The 13,458-nt window shown below is 33.1% G+C and overlaps 1 protein-coding gene across 8 annotated transcripts; it reads left to right on the top strand.

Moving 5' to 3' along the window:
• The first annotated feature begins 735 nt into the window (after positions 1 to 735).
• LOC123897016 (chaperone protein dnaJ 1, mitochondrial) lies at positions 736 to 13,052 on the top strand. Of its 8 annotated transcripts, none has more exons than XM_045947505.1 (21): positions 760 to 975; positions 1,062 to 1,152; positions 1,222 to 1,308; positions 1,416 to 1,507; positions 2,724 to 2,807; positions 2,934 to 2,972; positions 3,093 to 3,209; positions 3,289 to 3,330; positions 3,417 to 3,504; positions 4,121 to 4,185; positions 5,158 to 5,220; positions 5,308 to 5,380; positions 5,758 to 5,849; positions 6,313 to 6,384; positions 6,937 to 6,993; positions 8,519 to 8,567; positions 8,671 to 8,740; positions 10,382 to 10,471; positions 11,305 to 11,541; positions 12,006 to 12,043; positions 12,727 to 13,052. In XM_045947505.1, exons 1-19 carry the CDS (start codon positions 949 to 951, stop codon positions 11,330 to 11,332), a joined length of 1,326 nt encoding a protein of 441 aa, XP_045803461.1. In that variant the 5' UTR covers positions 760 to 948; the 3' UTR covers positions 11,333 to 11,541; positions 12,006 to 12,043; positions 12,727 to 13,052. The 8 variants fall into 8 exon arrangements, with proteins under 8 accessions (XP_045803456.1, XP_045803454.1, XP_045803461.1 ...); XM_045947499.1 differs by having other exon boundaries at positions 761 to 975; positions 11,341 to 11,541; XM_045947500.1 differs by lacking the exon at positions 12,006 to 12,043 and having other exon boundaries at positions 736 to 975; positions 11,341 to 11,541.
• The last annotated feature ends 406 nt before the right edge of the window (positions 13,053 to 13,458 follow it).

The following is a 13,458-nucleotide window of genomic DNA, read 5'->3' as shown; positions in this document are numbered from 1 at the left end:
TTTAACAATATTATGTAAGAATTTAAATATCAAATAAAAATTAATAGACCCGTATGAATGCATGTGTGTTTAAACTAGTTTAATAATATATTTTAGTTGACTTCTTAAAAAAAAAAAAAAATAGTTTAGAACCAAACTTATATATAGTGCCATGGTCACTATTTTTTCTGTGATAAACACAAGGAAACAGTTATTTTCGTTACAAAACAATTTTTTTTTTAAAATTAAAAAATATAAAAAACCTTTTTTTGTGATAAAAACAAAAAAAATGACACTAAAACAATGCATATGTCTAATAGCTTATTTTAAAATAAAATTAATAAAATACTTTCTTCCTGATTATTTTTATTTTTTAAAGTGTAAAAAAACTTGTCCAAATAAAAGTCCATAAAAAAAACATTACAAAATTCCAAGAAGTACGGTGGAGACCCCGCTAAATTACATTCTTAGACCATCTCCAATGGTAGTACCTACCTATTAGGTACTTATATAAGTACTTATTAAGTACTACCATTAAAGCAAACTCATTGATTATCTAATAGGTACTGTTTCTCAAATAGGTAGTCTCTCTTCTTATTATAATAGTACATTTTTGTGAAATCTACTTATAAAGACGTAGTATTATTGTTGAGATAGAGAGTTATTAGTGAGACGATTTAGAACTTTTCAAGAAGTGTTGGTTTGAAACAATTGAATACTTATTATTAAGTACTATTATTAAAAAATAATAAATAAATAAGTGATGTGTACTCTGATGCTCTTGAAGCCTCAGCACACGTCGTTTTCTTCAAAAGACCCGAACCCAGCGTTCTAAAACCCCGAAACCGAAGATCTATCAGCCGCGCCACCGGAAACTACAAACCAAACGGAGATATAATATATAAACTTCATCTCAATTTTGCAGCTATATCATTCATTATATTCATTCTTTATCATCACTTTCCCCGAATGAGAAGGTTCACGTGGTTAACGCCGGTGAGTGATTCAACATAAAACCTAAAACCTTTCAAAACCAATTCTAATGGTTCCTCTTTCTCACTTCATCAATTTTTCCAATGCAGTATCGGCGCCATTTTCTTTCATCCGTTGCATCAGAACGAGATTCATTCGGAAAATCCTTCTCCTCTCATCGATCGTTATTACTTTCACGAGGTAAGTTAAGTTTTTTTTTTTTTTTTTTTTTTGGTTTTTTAATTAAATTAATTTTTTTATGTATATTAGGTTTGTTTGGTTGCAATTTTGACACGAAAAGGGAGGAATATCTAATTCCGAGAATTCCATTCAGATATCGTTATGCTTACGCTTCAGGTTTTGTGTGAAACATGAATAACCTTGTTTATAGTTATATATGTTGCTTAAATATACTATCGAGATTTTTTTGTTGTTTTTTCATTATGATTGTGTTGTTCCTGCAGCATATTCTTCTTGCACTGAACGAAACTATTATCAGATGCTTGGTGTTGCTGAAAATGCTAGTCGGGATGAGATAAAGAAGGCATTTCACTTGGTGAGTGATTGCTGGGGACCTCTTGATTTGTAGGATTGATTGATCAAAATTATGCTTGTTAGAGTAGATTAATGATGGAGTTCATTGGAAATTTCATTCTCATTTTATTGGTAGGAGTTATAGCAATGAAAATTAGATGATTGATTGTACTCACAGTTGTCTCTCAGTACAAGTGTAACCGTAATGCTACGGAAATCGTAGTTGTTTTGTTTGATTGAGCACTACACAGACACACACACACACACACACACACACAGTTTTTATATTTCCACTTGAAAAGTCACGTGCCTTTATGATTAAATTAAATGGCAACAATTTACTCTTTTAACTCTCACATAAAAAGATACTCCCTCCGTGACAATATATAAGCAAAAATTAATTTTTTAGGTTCATTGCATATTTAGTGTATTTGTCCTATAATATAGACCGGATACATTAAATATGCAATGAACCTAGAAAGGTGACTTTTGCTTATATATTGTCACGGAGGGTGTAATATATATACTCTAGTTTGTACTACTAGAATAAATAAATGAAAAATATGTATGACTCATGTCTATGAGGTTGTGTGTGTCTGTTTTCCTCATTTTGTGTGAGAAAAGCATCGATTGCAATGTCTTTTATAGTTTATTGTAGTTTTCTTTTTTAATTGAACTCTAGGAAAACTACAGCCAATGCTTACTTCATTTTTCCATATTATTATTAAGTGGCAAACCTGTGTTACCAATTCTAGACAGTGAGCCGGAGGGGCCGATGCTAAAAACACAATGACGGGATAGCAGAATGCACTGATGTTTTGCTTTTTCTTTGTTTCCCCCCCTTTATTTTAGGATATCATTTGGGCTCCAAATTTATAGTAATTATATATTCCGATTCTCTCCATGTTAATGAATTCTTTTATCCAAAAATCAATTTAATCAAAATAAGTAAATCCTAGTATGCAGTGACTTAATAATTTCCCACAATAATGTTAGCAGGAGTACTGTATGGCTTGTAGAAGTATTTTTTTCTTTTCTGCAATTTAATTTTAATCTGGCAAACTTTTCTCGAAGCTTAGATCATACTAAAAACAGTTGTCCAAAACTCTTGAGCATTTTGTTTTGCATTCTTAAATTTTGTTGTCGTCAAACTCCTTTGACATTGATATATGAAAATTAAAGGCATTCCTTTAGTGTACAGTGTATACTGTATTGTCACACTTTTCTACCTTGTGCAGCTTGCTAAAAAGTACCATCCAGACGCGAATAAGAATAATCCATCAGCAAAGAAGAAATTTCAAGATATAAGAGAAGCTTATGAGGTATTTTTCCTAACATTTTCATTCATCAATATCCCTCCCTTGGTTATTGTCTAAACTAACTAACAGAATGAGATTTTCACTTGCTGTTTTATGTGTTTTCCCTTATTTTTTCTTCTTTATTTTCAGACATTGAGAGACTCTAAAAAGAGGGCAGAGTATGACAAGGTAGATCAAGACCATTCAAAATTTCTGTAATTCGTTGCATTCCTTCATTCCTATTTCAGATGTAAAATTCACTAACATTTTTCTATCGCCGTCTTTCATGAACTACTTTTTCAATTGAAGATACGTGCTAATGGTTCTGGGAACATGGAATATAGTGACAATTATGATGATGCAGAAAGATTTAGAAATGCTTATCGTACTCATTTTTCAGATTCATTTCATAAAGTATTCTCTGAGGTAAGTTTTTTTCTCATATTTTATTCTTTTCATTTAAGTATTCTTCTAAGAAATCTCATAATCTTTTTTGTCGTGACAGATATTTGAAGAAGCAACAACTCAGTTCAAGTCAAATATAGAGGTTAACTTAACCCTTGTTTCTCTGTAGTTGTTTGAATTAGGTTCCTACTTTTTCAAGCTTAACCATTTATACTACTTTGCCAATAGGTGGAATTATCACTTACTTTCTCAGAAGCCGCTAGAGGATGCACCAAACATGTGTCATTTGATGCGGCAGTTCCCTGTGATAATTGCTGTGAGTAAAGCTAATATATGTTTTTTGGAATTGTGAAAGTCTTGGGGAGAAATTTATATATATTGGAAGTGCATGTTTTATTATTGTGTTAGGAAATGGTAAAATAGTCTCTGCATATTTTGGTTGCAAAAGAAGGTGACAAAAAATCTGTGTATATTTCATTGTAACAAGAGCTTTAGGCCCGAACCGTTCTTCGCTTGGCCGTGGGGTGGGGGTTAAATAAAACCTATGTTTTATTTTGTTAATGTTTTACAGTTACCTATCTGTGTATCACAATAGAAAAGCGCCAGCTGATTAGTAGTAACCATCAGTTATCTTTTGAAACCATTTGTAAATGGTAGAGCCTAGGCCTGAGCTGTGTCTGCATTACAATATAGGGGAGCTTTTCTTCCTTCCCCCTCACCCTTTCCTAATTGGAGAGTTTAGTCTATGATGCACAAATATTAATAATGAATCGAATTCTTTGGGAAATAATTAAAAGTATGTGCCACCTGATGTATACAGTGTTGTCAATTGTGACATCTGTTTGTAGTGAAGTGAGCCAAAACCTTTGGTGTTTCCCTCGGCATAATGATCATCCTTTTTTTTGCTAATAATTTTCTTTGTATCAAACCAGATGGACAAGGATATCCACAAAATGCTACCCCAACAGTTTGTCCAACATGCAGGGGCTTAGGTCGAGTAAGTGCATTGAAACATTATATATATATATATATATATATATATATATATATATATATATATATATATATATATATATATATATATATATATATATATATATATATGCATATCAAATGAGAGGAGTAGTTACTGTGAGAGATGAGAGGATCCATTCACAGCCGTTGGATTAAAATAAATTAACTTTGTTAAGATCAACGCATGCACACTATTATTTTCCCTTTCTTCTCCAATTTCATCGCATATCCCACTTACATCTTCTTTGTGTTTCAATCGACATTGAAATCAGTTCTGCAACTTACATCTTCATTGTGTTTCAATCGACATCGAATTTCTTTTCTTTATCCATGAATTAACCAAAAATTAAAAATAGGATCTTTCATTTTTGCTTTTCCATTTGCTTAGGTCACACTGTTCCCCTTTTGTTCCAAATCCCTATTTAGTTTCAAAACGTTGCTCTGCAATCAGTATGTTTATTTTGACTTATTATTCATAAATTATTTGGTAGAAGAACATAGATTCTTACATTTTTTATTTGGGAAAAACGTAAAATATAGATTGTGGCTTGATCAATTGGGATTGTTTGACATGCTGTTTGTTTAGATTTATTTGCATTCCAATTTTGATTTGACGCAAAGTGCAACCATGGTAGTTTTAGACTTGAGATAATTAGGGAGAATGGAGAGCAGAGAAACGGAAATAGAACAGACACAGGTCTTTGTGAGAGAGAAATAATTGTGTGATCAGTGAACACACGCTTCATTGATTTACAGGTTTAATCTTGATCGTTGATTTTGATCTGGCGGTTAATACTGTCCTCTCATCTCTCACAATAACTACTACTCTCACTTGATATGCCCCCTATATATATAATAGGTTTCGATTCATGCATGCGATGATTTCTTTTTGTGGTATAGGAGTTTTTGAGTATTAATACTTTCTTTTACCCTTGTTATCATGATATTCTTCCAGGTTACCATCCCTCCATTTACATCAACATGCATTACTTGTAAAGGATCTGGCCGCATCATTAAGGTCCTCCATATATTTCACATCAAGTACTCTTGAGGTTGGTGGCTTGGTGCTCTGTATAAATATTTATTGTGTATCGATTTTGTGCAGGAGTTTTGTTTGTCATGTGGAGGATCTGGGGTTACTGAAGGGATTAAAGAGGTTAAAGTTACGATACCAGCAGGTTGGTTTATAATGCAAGCATGAAATTACCTGTAATTGTACCTTGGCAGCTCATTAATATATTTGATCAGTGTGGAATAAATATTTGATTATTGTGGTGGCAGCTATTTATTGATATTGGAAACTCTTTGCCACCAGAGTATCAACAACTCAACCTATTTTTTATCCTTCTTACTCAATTTTTGGTCCCTATTATTAAGTTGTAATTGTTATAAATTAACATAGAATATTTTAGAAATGGAAAGTTTTATTTATGCTGCTGAATTATCCTGCCTAGATTTGGTTGACTATCTGTCATACATTTTTTATGCTTTCGTAGAAAAAAAAAAGGTGGAGTTTTTCTGTTAAATCTTATCATAGTTTTCAATGAACTGGTAGGCGTGGATTCAGCAGATACAATCCATGTGCCAGAAGGTGGGAATGCTGCTGGAAGTGGTGGTCGACATGGAAGTTTATACATTAAAATAAAGGCATAGTTTTTCCATTTTATTTGCTGTAGTTCACATACTTGTGCATACCTGTTGGCTTTTGAATTTTTACTAGTTTCAACCAATCTTTGTATTATTAAAGGGAAATATACTCATTAGACTCATCGGTGCATGCAATTATTTTGTCATGCTTAGGACAATTCATTAAACGTTTCCTTCTCCATATTTGTCTGACAGAGAACTGTCTCATTTATTCTTGTTATATAAGATCCATGTTGTTCATGTGCATGGAGACATCACTTTTAATACATAGTAGTATATCTCGCGTAATATTTCTGTTGCGATTATATACTGCGTAGTAGTATATCTCGTGCAGAAGGTTATATACCGCTGTTTAAAACATGAAAATAGGTTTTCGGCTCTACTTGTATAATATGTTTGTTGACCTGGTTATTATGTGTTATACTTACTCTTACTAGAGCATCATTTTTTCCCGTTGAAATAGGTGGTCGAGGATCCAGTCTTTGCGAGGGATGGGGCAGATATCTATGTGGAATCTAATATTAGCTTTACACAGGTGAGATTCTCATACTCACCTGGCTCTTCACCCAAACAACTCTTAGTACTTTCCATCTATCATCTGATTAAAGATAGGAAAGATCGAAGCATCCTTAATGTTTTGCCTACAATGGAGGATCACCGAGAAAACAACTTTTTGCTGCCTAGTGCAGTCAACAATTTAACTGCTAGGCTGAGGGGACAAATTTGTGCGAATGACATGCAAGGGAGGCAATTTTAGTCAGTCTTATGTTAGATTCCCTCTCTCGTGATATTGCTTGTTGATTGTAACCTCTTAATTATTTAGTTAGTAAGTCAGTTGGTTAGGCCTGGGAGATAAGGCACTATATATAGTAGATGGAAGGAAAGAGTGAGTTTCTTTGATTTTCTAGTGGGCTGGGCTTAGAGTAGAAGAGCACCAGGTCTCTTGAATACCTGGAGTGTAAGTACCTTTTTATCAACACACGAATTTCTTCTATATTCTGAACCTGTTCTATCACTTGTATCCCCTTGATATCATATCTAATTCTATGTTTGTGTTATTAATAGCGGTAAGTTTTAATTTTTACAGGCTATTCTTGGTGGCGAAGTTGAGGTGCCTACCTTATCAGGGAAGATGCAAGTAAAGGTAAGACAAGATTTACACTGTCAGTTTTTTCCTTCTGTTTCCCTATTTATAATTGTGTAGAAATGTTTGTGGGAGTGTAAGTTTTTCTGATGTGTGACTTATACACAATTAAAATCTTAGTTTTAGTGATTGACTAAACTAAATGCCGATAGCATATAATTTGTGTCGTATTCTCTATATTTGGCCTGAGCTATTTACAACGAATATCAGCACTTTATCTCAAGAAGACACTAATGTCATTATGCATTCAACTTGTTTTTAGGCATGGCAATAAAACCCATACCCGCGGGTACCCACCGAAACCATACCCGCTTTGACGGGGGAAACCCGAGTTGACTGAGTTTGGGTTTGGGTTTTCCCCGATTTCAAAAGATGGGTTTTGGGCGGGTAATGGGTACATTGATACCCACCCCGAACTCGTCCCCGAACCCGCCCCGCTTATACTAAAAATTAGATTTCACCTCTTTTAAATTAGAAACACTTAAACAATCTCTTAAATTACGTTCATATATTTTTTATTTTAATTTGAGTATTAAACAAACCATTTTCTCTATTTTTTTTTTCTTTATTTAAAAAAATATTGTTGAGAGAAAATAATTTTGGACATTTAACTTTTTTTTTTAATAAAAAATACTAAAATATAATCTAAATTCATGTGGAAAGAGGCGTAATGGGGATACCCGAAACCCAATGGGGATACCCGATCCCCGTTGGGTATGGGTTTGGGGTTATCATTTTTATCCCCGCTCGAATTTGGGATGGGTTTGGGGAAACCCGAACTTTATGGGTTTGGGTTTGGGGAGGGCAAAACCCGTCCCCGCCCCATTGCCATGCCCATGCCTACTTGTTTTGTATGAATGTTAATCTCAAATCCATAAAAGCTTTAACTAAGGGAAATAATTGCTGGTTGATCCTTAAAATTTACAAATGATGGGATTTTTCTGGGTAGAATCTTGTCATGAATGAAATGGTTTACGTTTTGTCTGTCACAAATAATTTGAATTGGAGTTAATGTGCAACAGCAACATTTATTCTCACAAATGGGTATGACAGTTTAATTTATCTTGCTAAACTTTAATTCTTGATACTGTTGTCTTCAACCAAACACGTTGCATATGTAGTGAAAGTTGTAGCTCGATAATGTTAGTTTTGGAGTTGTAGTACATATATTAACAAATGATTGAATTGGAATTAATGTTAGTTTTGAGTTGTATCAAATATATTCATGTATATAGTTAGCCATCTACCTAGGTACTAGGTAGTATCATTTGCACGCAGGAAGTATCAATATTATTAATTTCCTTGAAAATGTAAATTATATTTACTGCTCAGAGTGTATAAACTGATGATCTGTTGACTGCAAATCACTCAAGTATTACAAAAATTTCTATTTCATATATTCTCTTGCGTTTTTCTAGTCTTATAAGTAGCTATTTCCTATGATCGCCATAGAATTATTTTATTTGTGGCAAGATTGCTTGTGTTGACCTATTTTATCTAACTCTGTGCAATTATGATTACTCAGATACCAAAGGGTGTTCAACCAGGACAGCTGCTAGTATTTAGAGGCAAAGGTTAAATGAAGAATCCTTTATCTTGACAGTTTTGCACAAGTTTATTGTCGTTTTGTCTCATCATACTGGATAAGTATATTATTTACTATGGTTGTTGATGCAGGACTGCCAAAACATGGGTTTTTTGTACTCAATGGGGATCAGTATGTGCGCTTCCGTGTAAACTTTCCCATGTAGGTTATTCTTTTGTTAACTTTGTTAGAAATCTAAATACATATCTTTCTACATCATAAATTTTGTTGTAAATTTGGTAGAGTATTTTATATTATCTCTTTGAATTAGTATTTTCTTGTACATCATGATTTGTTTTCCGATGTATTAGTTAAAGGTATGATATTTTTATAAATAATTTTTAGTATTTTATCTTTTGTTAATAATAACATCCAACCTATCATATCAACATCAATTTTGTTATTCTTAAGTATTTCATTTCAGTAATCTATACCTTAATGATTAATTCTATAACTTCAAAAAACATTGTTATTTATCATGGTAAAGAAGCAAAGAAATGCACTTCCCTATTCTTAGATTTTGGTTGGGCTTAACTCAACCCTTATAAAACCTGCTTGTAAGGTAAGAACTACTTAACTACTTATAAGCACATGTTTATAACATATCTCATCCAATGTGGGACTTCCCCTCACACCCAGGACTGAACATCTGGAGCGTGACCTGATTGACCAGATAGCATGTGACCAAACAAATGGTATAAGCTCCTATAGCATCTTAGAATTTGGGTTGGGAGTAACACAACCCTTACAAAACTGTCTTGTAAGGCGAAGACTACCTACCACTTATAAACATATGTTCAGGTCACATCTCATCTAATGCGGGACTTCTCAACACTAAGAATGTTGTTCTGATCTCAACTCCTTATGAATGTGTTAGAGGCAGAATATACAAGGGATAAATAGGAATAAGAGTGAATATGAATTCTGCACACTTTATTGATAGCCTGGCAGTTATTTACTACACAGGGAAGTTACACAAATTACAACTGCTACACAATTATAGAAATTGTAATACTCCTTCCGGTCCTTATTATAAGAAGAAGTTAACTTTTTAGATTCATAGAATGTTGTATGTATCTAGTCAATAATATGGACCAGATACATCCAACATTCTATGAATCTAAAAAGCTAACTTCTTCTTATAATAAGGACCGGAGGTAGTACAAAGACAGAAACTGACATAAATAACCACTCCTCTAGGTATTAGAGAGCCTAGTCTCTCCCAAATCAAACCAAATGACAACCGAATGTCTATTATGAGTCATCCTTATTCTATTTAAACACAATACATACTAATAATTACAATTGGGCCTAATTTAATTTGGGCCTCCGCCTGACATAGACATGTCTAATAGGTGGCTTACTAACAGAATGTTGGCTGAATTTATGACATCAAGAGAATGTTACTTATAATTGGCCCTCATTTTTCCTGTTAGCCGTGTGCTACTTACATTAGCCATAAATATAAAAGGAAATTAAGTAATTGGTCAAGCTATTCTGCGCACTTTTGGTGCCGTTTAATACCATTTTACAATTTCATAGATGTTACTGTTTATGGTGGTTTAATACCCTTCTACAATTCCAATGTTGGATATATATATATATATCTATATATATATATATATATATATATATATATATATATATATATATATATATATATATATATATATATTTTTGTGCATAATAAATTGATATTTGTATCAAGTTAAAACCATTTTTCCTTAATACATTAGTATGAGCCTGATTATCGCTAATTATGATTTGCACCAATTTACTTTTGGTCCACTCTTCGTGTTTTAGTGCAATCAATGAACGACAACGTGCTATACTTGAAGAATTTGCAAAGGAGGAAATAAACGAGGGAAATAGTTCAACACTTGACAGAAATTGGTAAGCCCTTTATCTTAATTCCTAGTAGATAGTGCTAGTTTTATTTGGCCTATGTCCAACTAAGGTTTGATGGTTGCATAGCTTTTGAATATGGCAAGCCATTAGTACTGACCTACTATTGTAGAGTACAGTGAGTTAAAACACTATCCAACTAAAAAATATATTGCAAAGCGTTGTTTATTCATTAAACCTATAGCCATTTGTGGAAACAGAGTTGGGGATACATGTTCATTATGTTTACATATTCCAGTGACTGCATTGAAATACTTGTCTATCGATATGAATCAAAAGATCCAAATACCAAATGTAGGTCTAGTTTGGTTTAGCTTGTAGTTTATGGGAGCTTCACAATTAAAATAAGTTTAAAATTCTTGCGAAAAAGTCTTTATATAACTTGCAATTATTTGTTGGAAATTAAAATATATTAATTCTACACTTTCCAAGAAGCCAAGGTTCATTGTACAACAAGAAGATTAAGTTCAATGTATCTTAGGAAATTGTGTTAGCTTAATTACTCCCTTGTAAATTGCATATTCTCATTTATTACTATTGTAACTACCAACTTTATAAACAAAGCTTGGTGTTGAGTGCAAAAGCAACTCAAGCACATTCAGAAAAATTATTCTTCCTATTTTTCACAGTATTTATGAAGTAGATAAACGGAAGATCTTTTGAAAAATTAATATGCAATAGATAAATTTTATCATTAAGAAGTTAATTAACGAAACTTGTAGCACTTAGTTTTCTATAGTTTAGTTGTGTTATTTATTTATTTATTTATTTTTGTTTTCGAGTGAAATCTTGTTGTAATGTAGATCCAAAATGGATAACAGGCTTTATCAGCAGCTATCTACTGGTTGAACTTACAGGTGGCAGCAAATTCTTGAATACACGGCGGGTCCAAAGTTTATGCTGGAACTATCTATGCTGATATTATTCCTTGTCTTCATGAACAAAATGTTGAGCTGACGGCTTGTTCAAAGTTCAAACATGATTGAAGTGGACCTTACTAAACAACAAATTCTTCTAATTGCTGTATTTTCATCCTTTCAGACTATGCACAGTACAAGGTACACATCTGAATTATTACTTATATTCTTTTAACCAAACCTATCTCGAAGTTTTTAGCTCTTCTTTTTCGTTTGTTTTTCTTTGGTACATATAAATGAAAGGAGGAGCAGAAACAGTTCGTCTAGATGCTCATTGGATATTTTTTATGTATCATTTTTTACTGCGAAGTGTTCACAACTTCTGAAGGAGTTTCTCCTGCAATCTCAGAACTAATCTCCTAAAGAGATTTAGCCCTCCTCGCCCCAGCTGAAAGGCTGTAAAATGCTAAAGTACAGTTGATTCTCTTCGCCTTACTTCTTTCGCCTCATATCCCTCCTTTACATATGTATGTACCTCATTTTAGATGGTGGAGAAAGGAATAGTAAAATACTCCCCGCATAATCCCTGCCACGTTAACATCCTAGTTTTGATTCTCTTCATTGGGTTTTCGATTTCTGGTCATGTTGTGTAATGGTTTTTGTAGGTAATTCGATCAAGAAGTACTCATTTTCATCCCGTAAGGTAGGTCCCTCTTGACATCATAATGCCCCACAAACCCTTTCAGTGGAATAATATAATTCACGAAATATTTGGTAAATTTATTGATAAAGCCGGTAAAATCGTATAGTTTAGGATAAATGCCCTCTTAACTGTAAGAAAAAAATAAGCCTGGATTGATGCTGATTTTCAGGCTTCTAGAATAAAACGATGAATACAGGAGAAAGAAGAAAACTAAATAACCCAGGCAATAAAAGAGTGCCAATCTCTACTCTCTACCAGAGTCCTAACTAATTCCAGCCTATCTCTGCCATGATGTTTTGAACCTTAATTAACTGCTTTCTCAATTCATCAATTCTATCATTAATCCTGGGACTGCTTCATGAAGAAGCATATCTCTATTAAACGCTCATGGTTATGCTAAAAAGTTTGTGACTGATCAAGGTTTCCTACATGCACCTTATATGTTAAATTGGATTTTGTAGAACTTTTAAATTTTTGTAAATTTATTATAAAATTATCCTGCTAATATTGAGGTTAAGAAAAAGGCTATTGGACAACTAGTTTGCCATGAAATGTAAATTGCAAGATGTTAGATTTGCCCAGACAGTCAATGATTAGGTAGTTAACAGGACTAAGATGTTATGTTACCCTAATAATTTGGAACTCCAGATTACTATGCTTATAATTTTTTCGTTTTATGGCAGTTATATGGAGATTGGAACAAGTGGAGTCTGAAATACATTAAATATAGGAATAAGTGAATGGACTATGGAAATCAAGGCTGTATCGCCGAAATATGCTATTTCTTAGAATATGGTACATTTTATTGTTTTTGAGCAATCAAAGAACAGGATTGTTTGTTTGATGAAGAATTCTTCCACAGTTTAACTGATTCATGCGAAGATCATCAAAGATTTCAAATAAAAGATGGAAACCTATTTCCCGTGTATTCTTTTTTCCAAACTATTCTTTTTTATTAATTTTGTAAATCCTTTATAACCATAATGGTTTCTTTATGTTTTGTATTTCATACATTAATATACCATAAGTTATATGAGATTTACTTTTTGCGCCCCCATAAATTCTCATGCACCCCCTGAAATTATCATAATAACCTTCCCACTTTCTAGGATGCGAAAAAGATGTGACTGTTTGGTCACCCATAAAATGCCGTCACCAATTATACACTTTCACCAACTTTTGTTTTCCCTCTCCAAACCCTTCAAAAACCGTGTTCTGAAATCACATTAAGGAGCTCCACAGACATCACATCGAGTTGAATGCAAAGATAATTTTACTCTAAAACTTTCCTCATTCGATTTCTTGAGTTTTTCATTTGAATCCATTTGAATCAAGTCAAACACATAAAGCTGGTTCAGTTCTCTATATAAAATGCTAACGTAGTTTAGGGATGACAATGGATAGGGTATGGGTAG

Source organism: Trifolium pratense, linkage group LG7 (genome assembly GCF_020283565.1).
Source record: "Trifolium pratense cultivar HEN17-A07 linkage group LG7, ARS_RC_1.1, whole genome shotgun sequence".
Taxonomy (NCBI): Eukaryota; Viridiplantae; Streptophyta; class Magnoliopsida; order Fabales; family Fabaceae; genus Trifolium; species Trifolium pratense.
The sequence above is the reverse complement of the archived record's forward strand: the minus strand, read 5'-3'. Positions and strand labels throughout refer to the sequence as shown.

Excerpts from the sequence above, each read along its gene's own strand:
- LOC123897016 (XM_045947498.1), top strand. The coding sequence starts at position 949 with ATGAGAAGGTTCACGTGGTTAACGCCG. Across the intron at positions 5,221-5,307 it reads GATCTGGCCGCATCATTAAG|GAGTTTTGTTTGTCATGTGG; the intron begins GTCCTCCATATA and ends GATTTTGTGCAG. Across the intron at positions 8,568-8,670 it reads GCTAGTATTTAGAGGCAAAG|GACTGCCAAAACATGGGTTT; the intron begins GTTAAATGAAGA and ends TTGTTGATGCAG.